The sequence below is a fragment of the Mesoplodon densirostris genome, chromosome 1 (assembly GCF_025265405.1).
Source record: "Mesoplodon densirostris isolate mMesDen1 chromosome 1, mMesDen1 primary haplotype, whole genome shotgun sequence".
In the NCBI taxonomy this organism is placed as follows: Eukaryota; Metazoa; Chordata; class Mammalia; order Artiodactyla; family Ziphiidae; genus Mesoplodon; species Mesoplodon densirostris.
In genome coordinates, this window is record NC_082661.1 from 26,587,107 (window position 1) to 26,608,061 (window position 20,955).

Sequence of the window (20,955 nt, forward strand, 5' to 3'; positions counted from 1 at the left end):
AGTGTTGTGGAACTTCCTGGAAAGGGTGGGGTGCAGTAGGCTTTCAAGACTAGACCACAGGCCGTTTGCTCTCCCAGGCCTGTGACGTGGGGCATCGGAAGTTGAAGACCTGGGTGCTGACCCTGGGTGCCGAGGTCCTGTGCAGTGGTGGGACCTTGGTTGTCCATCCCTCTCCATTGCTGTTACAGCAGCCCCCAGGCAGCCTCCACCACCTCCCAGGGCTAAGCCGGCCTGGAGGTCCCCTTGTGCCCCTCCTTGGGCAGCCACTCACTGCTGTGGCCACGTGGTGATGGGGCCTCAGTGCTGGCCAGGGAGGAACCCTGGGCTCTCCTGACAGGCTCCAGTCCAGGTTTGGACATGCTGAGCTCTGTCATGGACAGAAAAGAGAACTGGTGCCACCAAGTTTGGAGTACTTTTGCTCAGCGTTTGTTTGAGTGATGAATGAACGAGCCAGCAAAGGGGGAAGAAAATGAATGAGCCATTATCACTTGGCCACAACCCTCAAGGGTCACTCAAGGGTGCAGTGCCCACTTACTGTGATTGAGTTGTCAACATACTGAAAGGCAGCTGTGAGTAGCACTGATGTGAAAATACCACTGACCCGAGGTGGGGAGCAGGAGCAGTGACCCCTAGAACGTATCTGTGAGGCCTTTACCCCCAGGTGCCTTGAAAAGCAGAGAAAGTGGTCCAACTCCAGGTCACACCGGTGGTCCTAGTGGGCTTGAAAGACCCTACACTATCTCTGTGTTTGGTCGGAGCTCCCTTGACCTTTCCTGCAAGGTAACTTTCACGTGTTGGGCATATCATTGTGTCAATTTCATTTTCAATTTTTTTAATCAAACGTCTGTGTGAGTGGATTGCGATCCATGAGGCCCTCTTCTCAGGGAGCGTGTTGGTTTCTTCTTTCTCAGCGAGGAGCCTGGGCTCCAGGAGGCTGGACGTGGGCAAGCCGTTTGCCAGGCACCCAGGCCGTGGGGCTCTGTGCCCTCCCCTCCACGCTGCTTCTTCCCTCCTCGTCCTGGCCCCATCCACCTCTGCCATCTGCTGGGCTCTCATGGCTGCTCTCTTGTCCCCACTGCAGGCTGGTGGTTCGTGAGCACCTCTGAGGAACAGGGCTGGGTCCCTGCCACCTACCTGGAGGCCCAGAATGGTACTCGGGACGACTCAGATATCAACACCTCCAAGACTGGGGAAGGTAAGCTCCTGCGGGTTCAAGGGGTCGGGGAGATGATGCAGCTTTCCCACCCTTCTCCCTAAAACCATCAGAAACTCTAAAACGATATGAATCATGTTTCCCCCCTGCTTCTCCCAGGATCCCGTGTCACTGAGGCCAACCCACACGCTCACCTCCTATGCCAGGTCTGTCCTTACTGGTCCCACATGGGGCTAAAATTAGAGGGGAGATTCCCATGGGGTGTGGATCTCAGGCTTTGGCAACTTTGGGGCAGAGATTGGGAGAAGGGTCTTAGGGCTGGTCCCTGTCCCCACCAGCAGGCCTGGGTTCCTCTGGGGGTCCCCACAGAGATCCACCTTTGCCCCCCTCATCCCACACTGTGCTCTCTGCAACAGGGACGACCCCAAAGGGACTGTGTGCACACAACTTCCTGCCGTGCACAGTCTGTGCAGACATGGAGGGGTGCAGACATGGAGGGCAGGTGTGTGAATCATTTCTCAGTGTTGCAGGAACCCAGGGATGGCTCCAGCCCCTGCACCGTCAGCCTCTCTCATTAGCTCTGCCCTGGTGAGGTTTTTCTGGGGTTTTCTCCAGTGCATTTCAAGGAGCCTGCCCCTCCTCCCAACCCCAGCCAGCACTGGCCTGTTCAGCCTATCAGTGGACTTGGGTATTCCCCAGAGCGGGCTGCCAGAGCCCAGCGACTCTGAGCCACCCTGTTCCCGGCTGCCTGCTCCTAGTAACTTCCAAGCCTCCCTTAGTCTGGCAGCAGGAACGCTTGCCCTAACGGTCAGTGGGGACCGTCCAAATGGGCACATCTGAGAGCCAGGGGGATGTATGCCTGCCACCCGGGGCTCAGGCCACCTCCAGGCCTGCCCCTGCCCCACTCCCCCATTCCACACAGCCCAGGCCAAAATTAGCGGCCTGCCAAGCCCCAGCTCCGTATTCATCCTTCTCCCAAATGTCGGTTACTCGGCAGGCAGGCAGTTGGAGCCCCGCCCTTCCTCCCATGTAAATGCTGTATTTCAGTCCCTTGACCAGTACTGCAGCCCCTGCAGTGCATGTCTGCCTTGTGACAGGTTTCCAGAGACCAGGCCCCATTGAGAAGGGCTAGCACGTTCAGGCCAGGTACTCGGTCTTTCCTGGCTGCTCCCCGCGCCCAGGGGCTGAGCCTGTCCCCCATCTCATCTCTGGTTCCCTCGCACCTCTGCAGCGGTGCAGGGTCGTAGCCCCTGAGCTGGGTGCGGTCTGTTTTGTCTGCAGTCACCAGGCCTCACCTCCTATCCAGTTCCACATTCTGGGGGGTATCCCAGGGCTTTTCAGAAATAACAATCCCTAGAGTGTACTGAGGTCTCACTCACTCCTAGGTGTCTGCCCTGGTACTTGAAATGCCCTCACCACCCTGGGAAGGCTCTGTCACCATCTCCATTTTCCAGATGCAGGAACTGAGGCTGCAAATATTTAGATATGTATTTGTCCTCATAAGGCTTGAGCCCTGGTCAGCCTCCTCCGCCAGTGGTCTTCCCACCATGCCACATGCCTCTCCGTGAAGCATTTTCTTGAGCAATTCTAGGAGGGTGTATGTGTGTCTATGTGTGTGGAATTGGAGCCCCACCTGAAAAGGCCATGCCAAGAGAGTAAGAGTGGAGACGTCAGGTAGATGCTGGAGGACCAGGACACCAAGTGGGCAGGAAGGAGCCTGAGAGGTGCGTGGGCACTGATGCCGCCAGGCTGGTTTGAAGAGAGATTGGGTGCTTTGCACAGAACAAGCAGTAACAGGTTATAGAGAATTTTGACCTCGATGGAGTAAGAACCAGGCAGCCAGTGGAGGTTCCGCCTTCAAGTGAGGGCGGGGGCGGGTGTGTATGTGCGCGTGCGCGTGTATGCTCAGGGCGAACCTCCTGATAATAGGTTCCTCTGCACACGTTGATAGGACCTGTGTGCCAGCACCCCTGGCAACATTTGGGCAGCTGTGAGTTCCATCATCACATCGTGGGCATCTCCCCGCAGCTGTACGGAAGGGCTCAGGACTCAGTACCCCAGCCCAAGGCCCAACAGCTGTGGTGTGTCCGCCAGTCTGCACTGGCAACCATGTGGCTAAGAGATCAGCCCACCCTGGTCCCGTCTCTGGCCATCTCTACCCCAGCCCTGTTGCCATCCCATTGTAGGTCCCCTGAGCTCTATAGGCAGAAATTGGAAGCCTTCATCCCATCAGAGCTTCCCGAACAGCTCATGTTCCATTGCTTCATAAAGAAAAGAGGCTGTTTCGGTTTATTTCTATTATCAGATATTCTGGCATATGTTCATGTGTCTCCTGAAGCCAGGTGTGCTGTGGAGAATGCAGAAATGTTTCAGTAGGGGGCAGGAGGGCCGAGGTGGGGGCTGAGACCCTCTTGTCCATTGCTGATGAGGAGGGTCCAGGCCCAACGTTGGCAGGGTGCTTCAGTGAGGCGCATCACCTCAGAGGTGAGGAAGTGGAGGCCTAGAGGGTGTCACCTCCACGGAGTCCCCAGATCAGTTAGTGGCAGAGCCAAGACCCGAACCTGGGTCTCTGCCTGTGCCCTGCACCCTGCAGCCACCGGCAATGACCTGCCTTTCTCCCTGGGCTGGCATTGGCCCCAGGGACCAGGACTTCTCCACTGTTGGTGCCTAAAGGGCGCAGGGTCTAGAGTCCAGGCTCCAGAGCCAGACTGCGTGGATTTGCGTGCCGCCTTGACACTCAGGTGTGTGACTCAGAGGGTTCCTGAACATCCCTGTGCCTCTGGCCTCCCATTTCTAGAATGGGGAGAGTGCCAGCTACGTGGGGCTTTTGTGAGGCTCCAGTGAGATGGTCTTGGTACCTGGTTTAAACCGGGTAAATGTCACTTACTGCTAAGGTGGCCCCAGGCTGGGCATCAGCTGAAGTGAAGCTCCTCTGCCCACAGAGAAACCAGGTGGACACACCCCCAGGAGGTCAGCTGTCCAGGTTCCTCCCGGTCTGACCTCACACAAGACCTCATCTCCATTCCACAGAGCCCGTCCAGTCCCTGTCTTATTTCACGCCAGGGCAGGTGGTGTCAACCCCAAAGACAGATGAGGAAACAGAGGTTTAGGGAGGGATGGCAGCCTGCCAGGGTGACACAGTAACCTGGCAGTGCAGCCTGGACTGAATCCATACCCCTAACCTTTTGTCCAGGCCTCCTGCTTACAAGAAGCAGGTGAAACAGGCTTCTCTTCTCCCTCTGGAAAAATAAGTACTTCCCAGGAGGCCCTGGGGGGATGTGGCTCAGTTGTGTCTGGACAGTTTGACTCTTAAGTGCTGGCCTCCCTCCCCCAGACCTGGGCAGCCTGGCACCCTCCTTCTGCAGTGCCAGCAGGTGGGGGCCCCGATCCACCTGGGCGTCCCATAGGAAGGCGGGGGGCATATGGAGCTGGTCCATAGCAGCCAGAGGACCTGTGCAGATGAAAGGAGTGCGGAGCAGTGAAAAGCTGGGAGGCAGGTCCTCCGTTGTCAGAAATCCAGTGGGTAGCATGTGGGGAAGGAACAGACCAAGGCCTGTGGCATCCTACTGTGTGTGCTTCACTCGGCATCATTTCTGAAGGATCAGCCCCGTGCCAGGCCCCGTGCCAGGCCCTGGGGACGCAGAGATGCAGAGTCTTAGCCCTCAACAGACTTGATCCATTGGGGGTGACTGAAAAAGCAAAGACATAAACCAACCCAGGATGGTGAGAGTTATAAGCCCCCCAAGGAAGAGACCCCACGTCTCTGCTGGGCACATTTATTCTTCTACCCGCAGTGCCTGGCCCGTGGTGGCAGGTTCACATGCAGGACTTGCTGAGTGAGTGGGGGCAGGGGAACAGGTGGATGTGAGCCCTGGTGGAGAGTGGGGCACACCCTCCTGGGAACCATCACTGCCCAGCATTGGTGGGAGCCATGTCCTCCCCCTAGGGCCGCAGCCAAGGGTCCTCCTTGGGCTGGAGCCAAGGCTCCTCTTCCCCTCTCAGGTGCTGGGATTCTAAATTCCTAGCCCCTCCCAGGCTCGGGGGCATAACCCGTGCAATTTGGCTTTGGTTGAGTTATTCCCCACCTGCCAGCGTCCTGCCACTGGTCAGATCCGCGCCCCTCCAGCAGGCATGTGCCACCGGGCCTCAGTCCAGGCGGTGAAGACCTGGGGGTGCGAACCTTCCCTCCCTCCATCCCTTCCCCACCCATCCCATCTCATACTCATGTCCATTCTCTCCGCCGGTTCCCGTCGGCCGCGTGTTCCATCGCCATCTCCCACACCAGTGTCCAAGAGACGCAAGGCCCATCTGCGGCGCCTGGATCGCCGGTGGACCCTGGGCGGGATGGTCAACAGGCAGCACAGCCGAGGTGACGATGCGGGGCCGGCTTCTCCTCACCCACAGCTGCCGCCTCTCTCTCTCTTTCACTAACACTTCTCCTCCTTCCTGGGCTCTGCTTCTCTCTGCCCTGTGGCCTCCTTACCCAGATTCGCCAGCCAGACTTTCCTCTCACCTACTCTAGCTGGCGGGGGGGAGGCGGGAGGGGGGCGCAGGGGCCGCTTGGGAATCGGGGTTACAATGGGGGCAGCTCTGTCTTTGGCCAGCATCCTGGGGGCAGGGGGCATGGGACTTAGGACAGGATTATGGGGGCAGCTGGACTCTGAAAGGCCACACTTACCCTGAAGCTTCAGATTGAGAGAACTGAGCGTGTCTGGGTCTCTGCCTGGGCCGTGCCCCTCACCCCTGCCCTTCATTGCCTCCCTCCTCTGAGGAAGGGCTCCCTTGGCCAGAGCTATTCTAGCAATTACTTAGGGACAGTGTAGGAAGAAGGAGCAGCTCACAGTCTCCTCATTCAGCTCCAGGGAAAGTAGAGAAGGAACAAAACCCAGACACAGCCGGGCCCCAGGGCACAGCCTCAACGAGTTCTGATGGTGGAGTCAGGTCCAGCTGGGGGCTCCAGCAGCCCCAGCACTAGCTGTTGGGACTTGAGCCTGACCAAGACTATCCCAGGGAAGCCCCTGGCCTGCCATACAGGCTGATTAGGAACCAAGACGTTTGCCAGTCCAGGGCCTTTCCAACATCCAAGAGCTTGTGAGGCAGGGAAATTAGGGACAGGCCTCTGAACAAACCTCTAAACACCTCCAGAGCCCCAAGGCCAGTGGGTGGCCCATTTCTCCTGCCTCAAGGAGAGTGGAGGGTATGTGTTCCGGACGGTGACGGCACAGCCGGAGGGGTGTGTAATAAGCATTGGCTTTTCCAGAATTAGCAGGGATGCCCCATGACTCGCACCCTACCCCCAAAGCTTGTTCCTGAACCACTGTGAGACCCTGTTTTGGTATCTGCCCCAAGCCCCAGGCAGCAGCAAGCCTGGACTCAGGGGTGGCCACCACCCGTGGCTGGCTCAGCATCAGGCTCAGAGCACTGGCTGCGAGGGGGCCCAGCTTGTCCTGAGGGTGGAGTGTGGGTTGGTCCCTGGGTGCTGGCGCAGGGCAGGGGGCCAAGTCGTGGAAGCAGAGGGAACAGGCTGAATGTGAAGCAAAGGCACCCTAGAGGTAGGACGGGTGGGGCAGCATAGCTGGGGGGCCAGGCTGGGAAGCAGCCCTGAGCCTTGGCAGCAAAGGAGAGTGGGACACTGGCCTGGAAAAAGAGCAGGGTGGAAGGTTTGGCCTGTCCCCATCCCGTCCCACATCTGCTCCAAACACCATCACACACTGAACCCCAAACACACCTCTTGTCTCCACAACCACATGGACTCTTGGACACTTCAATCGGTGAAGCATGACCGCCAGCACACAACCCCGAGAGCCACGGGCGTGGCCACGGTACAGTGTCCCATCCAGGCCCTACACAGCTGCACGTCTGCGGTCCCGTGCACACAGCCACTCACAGTACACACTTACGCGCCCTCGCGTAGACCATTCCACGTTTGCATTATTTACACAGTCACAGATGCATTATCCACACAACCACATCATAGGTACACCTCTGCAGCTACCCCCCAAGTACACGTATAGCTTCGTATGCGGTCTCGTATACATACCTCCTATACCACGTGTATATCGGCAACAGTATTTACAGTTATAAACATAACATGATGTAAGTAGACACAGATACCCAACTAAATGCATAATTCTATGGCCAGCCACACATTTGTAAATATGTAAGCAAATGCAGGCCCACGACTTCTCTCTCTTGAATAAGAGACCTAAACAACATCATTTCCCAGTCTTAGCCCTAAGTTAAATTAGGGCTAAGTTAAATCAGGCAGCCAAGAAAAACTTGCAGGAAGTTGGCTGGGAGAAACTTCACTGCAAACAGCCGAGCTGACGAGGGGGGAACAGGCAGTGGGTCGTATATAACTAGACAAGAGAAAAGCAGTGCTTCCCCGGGGCCTCCACTCCCCCAGTCCCAGAGCCAACCAGGCCTCTGGAATCAAAAGGCCTCTTGCATCGGGGTTGGGTAAGTTGTAGGGACTGGGAGGGGAGCCAGGGAGACTGCTGACGGAGGGGAAAGTGTTTGGAAAGGGGAGGCGTCTGTGGTTTGGAAACAGCAGGGCTCTCCAGCCGCTGCTTTCAAAACCAGAACAGGCCCGGCCACCTACCCACCCCGTGGGCGGCCTGGCCAGCCCTCCCTGGGGTGAGGTGGCAACCGTCCTTTGAGGGTATATCGGAGTGACCTTGGCATCAGCACCTCCCAGAAGCCCAGAGGTGCCCCCCCAGAGCTCCCAGGCCCCTTCCCTCAACTTGATTCCTAAGGGGCGTCTCTTCTAGAGACCCCAAGCAACGCAAACGACTCAGCCCCCTCCCCCCAACCAAGGTCATTTCCTTCAGTCTGGGTATCCTCCTGTCTGGCCCCCTAAGGTGGGGTTTGTGGCCCCTGTTCAGTGGAGGGGCTGCCTCTGCTTTCCCCCCAGGGAAACCTGTGAGGAGGGAGCTGAGACCCACAGGGCACGCGGCCACACATAGGTAACCCACACCTTCGTCATCCCAGCCAAACGTGGCGGAAAACCGAGCCCCCAAACACACCAGCTGGAGGGGTTGCCCTGCCTGGGACCAGGGCTCTGAATTCTCACCTCCTGGAACCTACAGTGCCAGGGTAGGACGAGCCCCCAAGCCAGCCAGATCTCTTCCTGGGAGCATAAACTCCCAGACGTCTGTTCACATCAGCCCCAGGGCCACCATGAAGAGGGCTTTGTGCAGGAGCAGCTCAGCTTTCCTGAGTAAAACGGACGTCCTTGGTTCTGCCCACCAGGAGGGGCAGGGGAACGCAGGATGCTTACATGGCCCTCGGGGCTCTGTCCTCAGCACGCACACTGGGGACTGGGGAGGCTGGTGCTGGGGCCTGGCCCCCATGACGCAGTCTAGGCCCTGTCCTCTGCCGTGGGGCAGAGAAGGGCTCCTCTGATCTGCCCAAGAGAAAGGCTGTAATTTTTCTCTGCAAAAGTAACTTTGCCTAGGGAAACTTTAATGATGGCTTCCTGCACGAACCACAGGCTTTTAAAAATAGCCCAACTGAGCAAAGGCAAAATGTGGAGCCCAGGCCTCGGCTCACCCGAGCGTCAGAACCCTGGGTCCCTGGGGCCTGGCGCTGCCGCTCCGGCCACCACCCGGGCCAGGATTTACGGTGTCCCACTGGAAAATGGAGCGAGACCAGGAATAGGCGGGAGCGCAGGGGGCTGGACTATAAAACACGGACCTTCTCAAAGGCCCGAGTCAGTATCTGGCAGGGCCAGGTTCTCAGGCGGTCTTGGCGGCTCTCCCCAGCATGGCTGGGTTGGAATCTGAAAGCTTCCAGGAGCGAGTTGACGCTGAGAAAGGCTTGCATTTGAGAAGAGCGTGCTGAACTGTGGAGGCTCCCGTGGGGCATCACCTACCTTTTGCCCTTTGGCAGCCTTTCAGATTCGGCCAGCGGCCCGCCAGCTCTGTCCTTGCGGCCTGGCAGGGCAGCTGCCTCCATCCCAGAGGAAGCTGCTATCTCCGCCCGGCACAGGGCCGCAGACAGGACCCTGATAATCTAGGGAAGAATGAACAGCAGGGGGTTAGGGTGGCAGCTGCCCTCTCCCCCTGAGGCTCAGGCAGGCTGCCTGGCAGGGTCCAGCTGAGGGGGTGGGGAGCGCCCGTCTCAGAGCCAGCTGTTCTGTGCCAGCATCCTGCTATTTTGAGCTCAGAGAGTCTCCCACTCGGTGCCCCGGCTCAACACACCTTTGTCCTCATCAATGTACTCCACAGTCCCTTTGCAGCACCTACTGTGTGCCAGGCACTGTCTCAGCCCCCAGGGAGAATCCAGGTCGGAGAGGACAGCACAGGTTCAGGGTGACCCTCCCAGAGTGTGTGCCAACCTCTGCCGCTCATCCTCCACTGAGGGGACAGGTGGGGCTGGGTGTTCCTTCCCAAGCCATTCCTCTGGGGAGACTCTCCCCCCAGGAGGCAGGGTGTCTGTGGCCGGCCAGCTGTGGGTCTGCCGGTCCCCAGCAGACAGGAGGCCTGAGCAGGGGCTCCCCTGGAGGCACAGGGTCCCTGCCAGGAGAGAGGCCCAAGGGATCCAGGAAGACACAAACTGCCCAGCCTCCCCACACTTGCCCCCCACGCTCCTGCCCAGCTCCCCACGGTGCCTCTCTCCCAGTGCCTGGGCAGCCCAGAAGAGGGCGTGCAGTCCTACTGTGAGACCAGAGCAGGCAGCTCCCAGAGGGGCTCCACCGAGCTGTGTGGTCAACTCAGCCCCCCCAGGGCTCCCGCAGTCAGTGTTGCCCCTGCTCTTTTGGCCCCTGGACCCTTAACAGGGCACATAACCAAGCCCATAGCATCCTCTCGGGGAAATTATGTGATCAGGTGATCAAATGAGTGGTCAGGGGAGGCTGAGGTGTCCCTGGAGCTGTCAGAAGGTTGGGCAGAGGAGGGGTTTATGGGTTTGAGGTGGGAGACAGGCTGGGAGAGCAGGTCTGGGGCATAGATGGACGCGTGGCATGTTCAGGAAGGAGAGGGCTTGCCTTGAGGCCTCCAGACATTGAGGGGACACCTGGGTTTGTTCTCAGACTCCCTGACTCGGGCCCCAGGAGGGCCAGGTTCCTCGTGGCCCTGCCCTCAGCCCAGGGAGTTTCTGGGACCCTGAGGACTCCAGGCCCCGGCAGCCTGGCTGCAGTTATGGGACTGGGAGGCTGGGAGAGCCAACTCTATGCTGCCTGGGGCTTGCAAGGCCACCTGGGGCCCTGGCCAGCTTTGGCACATGCAGGGCACAGCTGTGAGGCCTGATCCCTTCTCTTCCCTTTCCCGGAAGAGCCAGAGGCTGATGCAGTACACCTTGGCCACCAACTAAGTGAGGCCAGGCCAGGGGGAGAAGGAGGCAGGACAAAGGACCTGTACCCTGTCCTCAAAATGTTGTGCTTTCTTGCTTCACCCACCACCCACAGAGGAGAAGTATGTCACTGTGCAGCCTTACACCAGCCAAAGCAAGGACGAGATTGGCTTTGAGAAGGGCGTCACTGTGGAGGTGATCCGGAAGAATTTGGAGGGCTGGTGGTACATCAGGTAAGAGCCCCAGCAGAGGAGCAAGGTGCCTCTCTGCCACCCTGGCTCCCAGGCTGGCCCTGGGCAGCAGAGTGGCTGAGGGCACCAGCTGGCAGGTAAATCCTGACAGCAGCTTTGCACCCATGGCCTGGCTTGACTGCTTCAGCACCGCGAGGCTGAATGGCCGTAACAGAGAGTGCTCATCTTGCACATACCCTCCCAGGACACATAAAGCAGAGCCTGAGCCACAGCCAGCGGGGCACAGGGGCCCCGGCTCGGCTTGCAGGCAGTGGTGCAATCCCTTCCCGTGCATCCGCCAAGAGGGTCCAGCACATCTGAATTTGGTTTTCTGTGTCCGGCCTTGGCTGCTTGGCGTGCTCTGCAGCTCAGGCCGTCTGCAGTGCTGGCGTCCACGGGCCTTGCCGAGGTCCCAGCAGGCAGCCCCTGCTGCCCACAGATGCAGGCTCAGGCCCGGGCTGTTCCGCTCCGCAGGGCTGGCTTCTGTGGTTGAGAGAGCTGGGGCGGAAGTGAGCCCGAGCCCAGGCCTCGTTCAGAGGCCCCTTGCTCGGCCCTTCGCTCTCCTTGGGCCTCATCACACTTCCCAGCTGAGAAACCCATTCGGGGGTGTGAGTAGGGGAGTGGGGAGCTTCCTGACACTCCTGGAAGCAAACTAAACCCTATGGGTTTCACTCACCTCTCCCCTACCAGGTTCTGCCCCCCCAGGCCCCTCTGCCCTGGGGCTCCCAGGCCAGCTAGCCCCCCGCCGCAAGGAGGGGCTTGTTCCCAGGAAATGTTCCTGGGTCCTTTAGAAGCAGCTCCGCTGTGATGATTTTACCCAGTTTCTCTTCTCTGCCTGTAACCCGGATGACAGAGAGAGTCCCCGTCATGGGCTCTGGGGACCGCCTCTCCAGCCCACCACACCTGGGAACCCCAGACCCACTGTGGGTAGGATGCGTGTTCTGAGCTATCCCCCACCGAGGGCACAGATGGCCGAGGCGGCGGGGGCACTCACAAGACAGTTGCTCAGAACACAGCACGCCACGTGGTGTTCAGATTGGTCTGTGCTGACGGGTAGGATGAAGGTCGTTGGCCACATGGGATGGAACCTTAGAGTGACCTGCCAGGACATAATCACCCCTGCCCCCGGCCCTGTGCACACCAGTCAGCGGGCTGAGGTGTCCCTTTCTGTCCCGTTAGGTGGGACAGGACTGTGTTTGCCCAAATCCACTGCCCCTAGGCTTTGATGTTCTCCGAACAATGGAAACTAGAGCCAAGCCCACAATCCAGCCACCACGAGTCTGCGTGGGAAGGCCAGTGAACATTCTGGCAGGCTGCTAACCTAAACCACTCACCCAGAGGTTTTCTACAAGGCTGCTGGGTGTTTTAGTTTTCTAAAATGACCAATAAAATCACTCTGAGTTGGTTCATCTAGTCAGCTCTTGTCCCCATGGCCTGGCCATTCAGCCAGTGGGAGCTGCAACCGAGAAAACCCTGCTGAAAAGGTTCCACCTTAAGAAGGCTGCCAGACACCCCCTTAAATATGCCTTTTCCCAGCATCCCAGGCTCTGTGTTGATCCTTACTTCCTGTCTTTCTTCTCCACCCCCCCACCCCCCACCCCCACCCCCGCCACACACACACACACACACACACACACACACACACACACTCTCTCTCTCTCTCTCTCTCTCTCTCTCTCTCTCTCTCTCTCTCTCTCTCTCTCTCTCTCTCTCTCTCTCTCTCTCTCTCTCTCCCTCTCTCCCCATCCTCCTTTTCCAGTTTGCTTCCCTCTGGAGTCATTCCGTGCTCCAGAGCTGGAAAGCAGATGTGAGCAGAGTTGGACCCAAACACACACAGCCTCTCCTGATTCACTTCCATCTCACTGCCTGGAATCTAATTTTATCCATGTAACGCTGAAGGAGCACATCAGGGTTTAGAATGGGAGCCCTCAGGACAGTGCGCAGTCCTGACCATCACCCCCATGAGACCTCACGCCCCATCTCCGCACAGGTGCTCCCAGTGGCTGGCAGGTTCCTCATCTTTCTTCCAAGATGAAGGGCACCAGGTTCTGGGCCAGATGCTGCCAAAAGCTAGCCGTGTGACCGTCTGCTACTTGCTTTGCTTTTCTGAGCCTTGGTTGTTGGTATATGTAAGATTAGGTATCTTTACTAGTTGCTTCCATCCACCCCTGAAATTCTGTGCTTCTGTCTGCCAGCTCCCTGGCTTCCATCCATTTGTCCACTGATGTCTGCCTTCCAAGCCCCAAAGCGGGGATAGACGGCTGAGCTTGGGTCAGCCTGCCTGCACATTCATGTGACGTGAACGTAAGAAGCCGCCTCCTGCCTGAACTTTCCAGCAAAGCTCAAACACGTTAGAAACTTGAACTTTCACATTTCCTTTCCTCCTACCTAGTGAGCCCCCAAGAACAAGGTCAGATCAGGGAGGCAGGAGGGCCGGGGATTATCAGACATCTGGCATGGAGGAGCCATTCCAGAGAGCCAGATGTGTCCCGGGGAGCAGGCGGGGACATTGCACCCCAGACTGCAGGGCATTGGCCAGGAATTGCTGGACCAGGAAGTAAGTTCTCAGTGGGCTTGGGTAGAAGCTCAACACCATGAGGGAAAAAGGGAAAAACTTGTTTTCAGAAGTCAGCAAATCCCCTAAAATTAAGTCGGCCCTGTCATTTGCCTTTTGCTCTGTTTATGGGTTTTTGGTTTTGTTTTGTTTCATTTTGTTTTTGTTTTGCCACACCAGAGGCTTTAATTTTATCCAGTCATGTGCTTTATTTAGTCTTTTCATTTATGGTTTCTGCTTTTGGAGTTCCACTTAGAAAGATTTTCTCAGCCCCCAAGATGAAGCAAATATTCACGACTTGCATTTTTAAGTTTGCTATACGGTTGTAAGGCCAGAGTCTCACTTGTTTTTCCTTACTGGATCATCAGTCATCCCCAAATCACTCATTGAATAATCCATCCTTCCCCCACTACTTTGAAGCGTCACCTTTAGTGTTGGTCTGTCTGTGGACTTGTTCTGTGAACTTGATCCATCTGCTTCTCCTGCAGTGGTGTCGATACTTTTCCCACTTGGTCACTCACTCTTTATACACGTCTTCCTAGTTGGTCTCAATATGTCTATCCTTCTGTATAAATGTGTGCAGCTACTCTATCCCAGCATTTTTCAGAAGAGAAAAAATTGAGCTCCAAGGTTGGGACTTGTCCAAAGTACCGTAGGCCAGAACTCGGGCTTCCTAACTCTCACCTATGCTGCCTCTTCACCTCTCTGATCACACTTCCCTTTCTGACTGGGCATTTAACTCTATACACCTTCTTATTTCTTATCTCTAGAATTGCCCTCTGCTCTGGTGCGGTAGTAGGCCATTGCAAGGTCTACCTTTTAGGTAGCCCCAAATCTGAGGAATCTTCTCACCTCAATGTCCCATGTTTGCCTGACGTTGCAAACAATGAGAGCCCGCACCAAGAGGGATCAGGCAAAGAACTAGGAGACAGAGAGGAAGAAGTGATGTTCCTGATGTCCTTCCACTGGCCCTCGTTCCAGTTCTCTCCAGAGTAGTGGCTTTGCCAAGTGTCTTACAGAGCACAGCAGAGAAAGCTTAGCTGGGCAAGGCCCAATGGAGACTGGGGCCTGGACAGGGTGCTCTCATGATGCCATGTCCCACTCCTCCCTGCAGATACCTGGGCAAAGAGGGCTGGGCACCAGCATCCTACCTGAAGAAAGCCAAGGATGACCTGCCAGCACGGAAGAAGAATCTGGCAGGCCCGGTGGAGATCATCGGGAACATCATGGAGATCAGCAACCTGCTGAACAAAAAGGCGTCTGGGGACAAGGAGACCACCCCAGCTGAAGGCGAGGGCCCAGAGGCCCCCATCACCAAGAAGGAGATCAGCCTGCCCATCCTCTGCAATGCTTCCAACGGCAGCGCCCTGGGTGTCCCCGAGAGGACCGTCTCCAAGCTGGCCCAGGGCTCCCCAGCCGTGGCCAGGATTGCCCCTCAGAGGGCCCAGATCAGTAAGAGCCTCACTGATCCCCGGGTCCTTGCCACACAGCCCTTTAGAGAAGGGGCGTGAGGTGCAAGGAAAGCCTAAGGTGGGGGGTGGGAGGTATGTCTGCATGATCCCCATGTTATTCTCTTCCTGAGTTGTAGGCTGACCCCTGACCCCAGGCTCGCTTTGCCAGCTTGTCTTAAATGCTAATCACAAGCATGGACAAGGCAATTCCTTCCAACTCCTCCACCGAAGATGAATTGCATGCATATATAAGCTGGTAGCATCCCCTCCTCCTCTAGTGGGGAGCCATGAATGGTCACTCTACAGATAAGTCACCTGGGCTGTGAAATGGGTCCCTCGATGCAAGGCTGCTCTGTGAGTGACAGCCGACAGCAGATCACCTTCCTGAGCCTAACTCCTTCTTCCCTATTGTCTTCCTCCAGTTACCGGAAATCTAAGACACTCGGAAGGGTGACTGTACCACCCTCCACAAGCACTTTTAAGCAGCATTCTTCCGGAATCTCCTCCTTTCGTACAGGAGAAACCCAGCTGCTGGCCCCTCCAAATCTCTAGCATCTCAGGGGCAAGGATGCCTGCGGTTGAGGGTTAAACTGTTCTGTATTATGAGACCAGCTTCTGTTTGTGTCCAGCCATTCTTAAAATCTGGAGGAAAGCTGTTTTTTAGTTTAGTTCTGAACTTGGTTACATTAGCTTTATGCCTGAAACCTTCTGAGCAGTCCGTCGGGAGCTGTTTTGGGGGTACTTCCTCTTGCCTAGCACTGTGCTAGCTTCCAAGGATTCGGTAGTGAGCAAAAAATAGACATGGTCTCTTCTCCTAAATTTGGAAATCTGATAAAGCTATCTACCCTTTCCCCTGAAATCAGCCCCTATGTCGTACATTTTGAAATGTGCACATCATTTTAGGGGGTTCACGGATCCCCTTGAAACACAGCTAAGGAAGCTTAAAGATCTCTCACTTCCACTGAAGAAGCCCAGCTATCGTGCCTGTGGTGACCGAGAACATGGGTTCCTCATAAATGCGGGAGAAGACTGGAACTTCCCAGCATCAGGAGGTCGCACCCAGGGAAGGCAGGGAAGCCACTGTGTCTGGCTGCGATTTCTGAAGCCCTGTTTCTTCTTCTAGGCTCCCCGAACCTCAGGACAAGGCCTCCACCTCGCAGAGAGTCCAGCTTGGTACGTGTGCTCAGTTTCTTCTCTCTTTCTCATTCCCTTTCCTGGGTGCCCTGTAGCAGCTCCCAGTAATTGGCTGTCTCAGTGCAGAGTCTGTTGGTCCAGAGCTTCCCCAGGGTCATGCTGGAGCTTCCAGCTTTGTGGGGCTGGAGGCAGGGAGGGAAGCCTGGGGAACCCAGCCTTCCTGGGGCCTAGCTGGACAGTTTTTAATCGAAAACACACTGCACTCTAAAGCTAAATAAATCCATCCCAGCCACGGCACTGGCAGACATAAACATTTAGACTGGCTGGCGAGAGTGTCCAGCCAGGGCATTGCCAGGGGTGGGAAATAGGGCTGCTGTCCATGTGAGCCTGGAAGACTTTCAGCTTTGCCTTCCTTGCCCGGGAGTGCCCAGTGGATGCCAGAACCTGGGAGGGCACAGGGCAGATCAGTGAGCATCCTCTCTGGGGAGGAGGGTGGTAAATGGCAGGGACTGGTTTATGCTGAAGCTCAAAGAGGCTCAATGCTGCTGGGGTCTGTGGCGCCTGTAGGTGGGGTTTCCTGGCATCCAGACCACCACGGAGGTGGATGTGCACTCAGGGTACCGGGGCTTTGGGTGAGAGGTGGCAGACCGAGAGGGCTAGAACCAAGAACTGTCATCTGGGGCAGTGGGGGGCAGTGCGATGCAGTGGAAAGAATGGGGCTTCAGACCTGCAGGCATGGATGCATACTCTGTTTCTGACACTGAGAAACAGCAAGCCCCTGGCCAGGTTGCTTACCCTCCAGAGGCCTCAGTTTCCTTATTTATAAGAGGGGGACAGTGCCAGCCATCTCCTAGGGCTGTTGTAAGGATGGGATGAGATGGTGTATGCAGAGGGCTGGCCATCGACTTTCCACCTCCTCTGTCAGCGCTCTGTGCACTATGTGTGGACAAGGATTCTGAAGTCACATCTGGGCTTAGCAGCAAGATTTACTGTGGTCAGTGACATCCGCCCCAGGGGGGCGGACAGCAGCAGTCACTGGAAGAGTTGGCCTTCCATAAACAGGATTTTTGAAGATTTGGCCCCTGGAGATGGGACCGTCCTGGCCCTGGCCATCAGCCCCAGTGGAGTTTTCTATCTTGTTTCTCCTCCCATTTTACACAACTGAAGGAGTTCTCCCCTCCCCCATCTCTCTCAGCCCCAGCTGATTATTTTCAGGCAGACTTGATTTTGGCAGGAATGGGGTAATTCTTTCCACACCTGCCAAAAGCAGGGCTTGCTAGGACAGAGCTGCCCTTTCCAGCTAGGTCCGTCTGACTCCCACCTGGCCGCGGGGGTCCAGACAGGGCTGGGACCTGGGCCACATCTGTGCGCATGCACGGCTGCAGAGCCAGCCACCAGGGCAGGGAAAGTTGACCTGGTCCCTCAAAACCAGCCTCCCCCGCACCTTTCTCTCACTTGACCTGAGGCAGCTCAGCTGTGACTGGCAGGATTAGAACATGCTGAGCCTTGAAGGATGAGGCAGGGTAAGAGGAATAGGATGGCGTTTCAGGAAGAGCATTCGGCTTCAGCTTATGTTTATAGAGCTTTTCCTGTGCTGTTGGCTGGACCAGAAGTTATGTTCAGTATCTCATGACCCTGTTATTAGTTCCATCTTACAGATGAGGAAACTGAGGCTCAGAGAGCGCAAGGGCCTTGCCCAGGGCCACGCAACTGGTGAATTGCTGAGCTGGGATTGGAGCCCACATGCATCCACCTGCAGGCAGAGATCTTTTGAGGTCTTCCTGCTACACTGTAGCTGCTTCCCCCTTCTAGCCTCCCAAACACATGTACCTTTTTTATAAGATTGTTTTATTTTAACTCCTTTTTTTTTTTAAGGGCTTCAAATGCTTGGCTTTTTTTAAAATTTTATTTATGACTGTTGGGTCTTCATTTCTGTGCAAGGGCTTTCTCTAGTTGTGGCAAGCGGGGGCCACTCTTCATCACGGTGCGCAGGCCTCTCACTATCGCGGCCTCTCTTGTGGCGGAGCACAGGCTCCAGACGCGCAGGCTCAGTAGTTGTGGCTCACGGGCCTAGTTGCTCCACGGCATGTGGGATCTTCCCAGACCAGGGCTTGAACCCGTGTCCCCTGCATTATCAACCACTGCACCACCAGGGAAGCCCTAACTCCTTTGTTTGATACCAGGCCATACTGGGAGTGATGGGGAGGCGCCAAGGCCATGTTGGCTGGAGTAGAGACTGGCTGAAGCTGGAATGTCCTCTCCACGAGGGCAAAGGGGTTGTCCTGTCCCTTTGGTTCACTCTTGGATGCCTGGTGCCTTGGACCAGAGTCTGGCACCCAGTAGACACACAACAAACATTTGTCAAGTGAATGAATGAGGCTCACAACTCATGGGCTGTGGCCATATTCTACATTTCCTTGCATGTCAGGCTTAGTTATCGACGTGCCAGCATCTAGGAAGCATTTAGGCTGCCCAGCGTGTTCTACCCAACCCCAGAGCAAAGGATCCTGAGTTTATTCCATGCTTGCCTAACCATTTGGCATCATCATGATGACAGGCCAAGGGGTTTTCTGACCAACCCCACACCCCCTTACATCCACCCCACCTCTGCAGTCAGGTGTCACCCCAGTGGCCCTTCACCTGAGACTCAAGGACATGGCTCTCCTCTCCCAGGGGGCAGTGTGCATGGGCTTTGCTACAACAGTTTCTCTGCTTTTGACTTTCTTTTTGGGACCTAGCTGTTGAGGCTTCTGAAAACTGGATTCCAAAGATGTAAGGGTGGAAATTTACTTAGATGATCATCTTCATAGCTCAGACAAGTCTCAAGCGAATCCTAGGTATTCTTTTTTTTTTTTTTTTATGTTGGGGGTAGGAGTTTATTAATTAATTAATTAATTTTTGCTGTGTTAGATCTTCGTTTCTGTGTGAGGGCTTTCTCTAATTGTGGCAAGCGGGGGCCATTCTTCATTGCGGTGCGCGGGCCTCTGACTATCGCGGCCTCTCTTGTTGCGGAGCACAGGCTCCAGACGTGCAGGCTCAGTAGTTGTGGCTCACGGGCCTAGTTGCTCCGCGGCATGTGGGATCCTCCCAGACCAGGGATCGAACCTGTGTCCCCTGCGTTAGCAGGCAGATTCTCAACCACTGTGCCACCAGGGAAGACCCCTAGGTATTCTTAGAGAGCCTGGTCAGGAGAGTGGTCTCTTGGTGAGACACCCTGAGACTCAGGTGATTGATACATCCTCAGGTCAGCTGCTCTCCACCTGGTGTAACCGCCACTCTCACCTCAGTTACGGTTCTGATCAGGTGGGTCTTGCTGACTTGAGTCCTTCTCTGCCTCAGGGGTTCCAGCTGCCTAAGCCGCCAGAGCCCCCTTCTGTTGAGGTGGAGTACTACACCATTGCCGAATTCCAGTCGTGCATTTCTGATGGGATCAGTTTTCGAGGCGGACAGAAGGCAGAGGTGAGCCTTGGGCCATGGGGCTAAGGGTTATAATTCATGATGGTCAAATACCTCCCGTGTTTCCCATTTATGTCTTGCTGGAGACATTCCCGAGGGGCGGGCAGGAAAGGTGCAGAAACAGGACCCACAGGGATTAGAATTTGCCTAAAGCCAGTCAGTGCCACAACCAGGACTAGAACCCACGGCTCATGTCTCCACCCAGCTCCCGTCACAGCAGCGTTTCCCAAAGCATATTATAGGAGCTTGTGATGGGGGCACTTTGAAACAAAGGGCCTCTGGGGTTGAATGAGTTTGGAGGACAGTGAGTTAAACAAAACCCAACCAGCTTTGTTGTTTTAATTGCAGAACTTCTCAGAGCCTAGATATGGGGGTGTCACTGTGTGTCTCTTAGAGGGGACTGGAATAGGCAGTATCACCTAGATTCCTCTCCCAGGAGCTCCTGGGGGCCAGGGTTCCACAAGACCCATATTAGGAAGTGCTGCTGTTGGGAGAATGTGGTCCAGGCAGCCGGAGTAAGGCACTGAGGACCCCAGTTCTGGCCATGTCCATACCACAGGCACCTCTGACATTTGATGCAGTCACTTCTCCCCCAGGTTTTGATGATTTCTCTCTGCAAATGGGTAGTAGACCCTCTCCTGCTCCCTCCCAGCCGGTCTCCTAACATTTATGAAACCCCACTTTGTGGCCAGCGCTGAACATGGCATTCCAGGGGCCAGAGAAGATCTGTGACTCAGATCTTTCTCTTGAGTGGCTCTGTGTAGTAATGGAGTTAAGTCCAATTAATACCTGTAAAACCATCAGAAGAGTAATTGGGCAGCCTCTGCCCATTGAAGAGGTGATATCCCCAATGTGAATGTTTTAAACCACATGCCTGGAACTTAGAACTAAATTTCTAAGAGAAATCATTCTCTCAGTGGTGCTTATGCTTCCAGAAGAGCCTATGAAGCTCATAATGTAAGAGAACTGACAATATTTAGGATCTACCCACGTATGCATTTTGAGTATGGAGTGGGCAGAGTGAAGGATGGAATCTAGCACCCAAGGCGGGGCGGGGGCTGCAGAGGGCTGACCTCAGGCAGACCTTGCCTTTGGTGGTCTCTATCCCCCCTTCCTTCCTTGCCCCTCTTCCCCCAGTGCCGGTGCTTTCAAGCTTCCCTTCCCCTCCCTGGGACCTCTTCCTCCAGCAGTGTTCCACAATTCAAAATTACAGTTGTTCCTCGGGATCCGTGGGGCATTGGTTCCATGACCCCCAATGGACACCCAAATCCTGGGATGCTCAAGGTCCTTATATAAAATCATAGTGCAGTTGGCCCTCCATATCCAGGGATGTGGAACCTGCGCACATGGAAGGACACCTGCCTCTTCCATTCGTATTCCCCGATCCAAAGGGACCTCAGTACAGCCAGCAACCACACTCCTAGGCTGTCTCCAGTCCAGTTAAGAAAGAAGCTTCTTGAACGAGTTTATACTAACAGGGAAATGACTGAGAGGCCCTAGCCTTCCCCCAGGAAGCCATTCAACTCAGAGAAATCTCCTCAGCTGGTAGGATTTCAGTGGGATTCCACATGTAGTGAAATGACCACGAGCAATGGGGAAACCAGAGAGGTCCGGCCTCAGCCTTACCTCCAGGTTCCACTCACCTGCACCCTCCTATTCCCTTCTGCCCTGAGAGACCCTTTCCAG

General features: G+C 55.8%; 1 protein-coding gene across 5 annotated transcripts in view; it reads left to right on the forward strand.

Moving 5' to 3' along the window:
- The window catches only part of SH3PXD2A (SH3 and PX domains 2A), a 246,067-nt gene that overhangs the window by 215,472 nt on the left and 9,640 nt on the right, over positions 1-20,955 (forward strand). For all 5 annotated transcript variants that reach the window (XM_060099983.1, XM_060099958.1, XM_060099964.1 and 2 more), the window contains 6 exons: positions 1,082-1,195; positions 5,439-5,522; positions 10,560-10,677; positions 14,343-14,680; positions 15,803-15,852; positions 19,153-19,272. In XM_060099983.1, the coding sequence (XP_059955966.1) occupies positions 1,082-1,195; positions 5,439-5,522; positions 10,560-10,677; positions 14,343-14,680; positions 15,803-15,852; positions 19,153-19,272 (824 nt within the window). The remainder of the gene's footprint in view (positions 1-1,081; positions 1,196-5,438; positions 5,523-10,559; positions 10,678-14,342; positions 14,681-15,802; positions 15,853-19,152; positions 19,273-20,955) is intronic.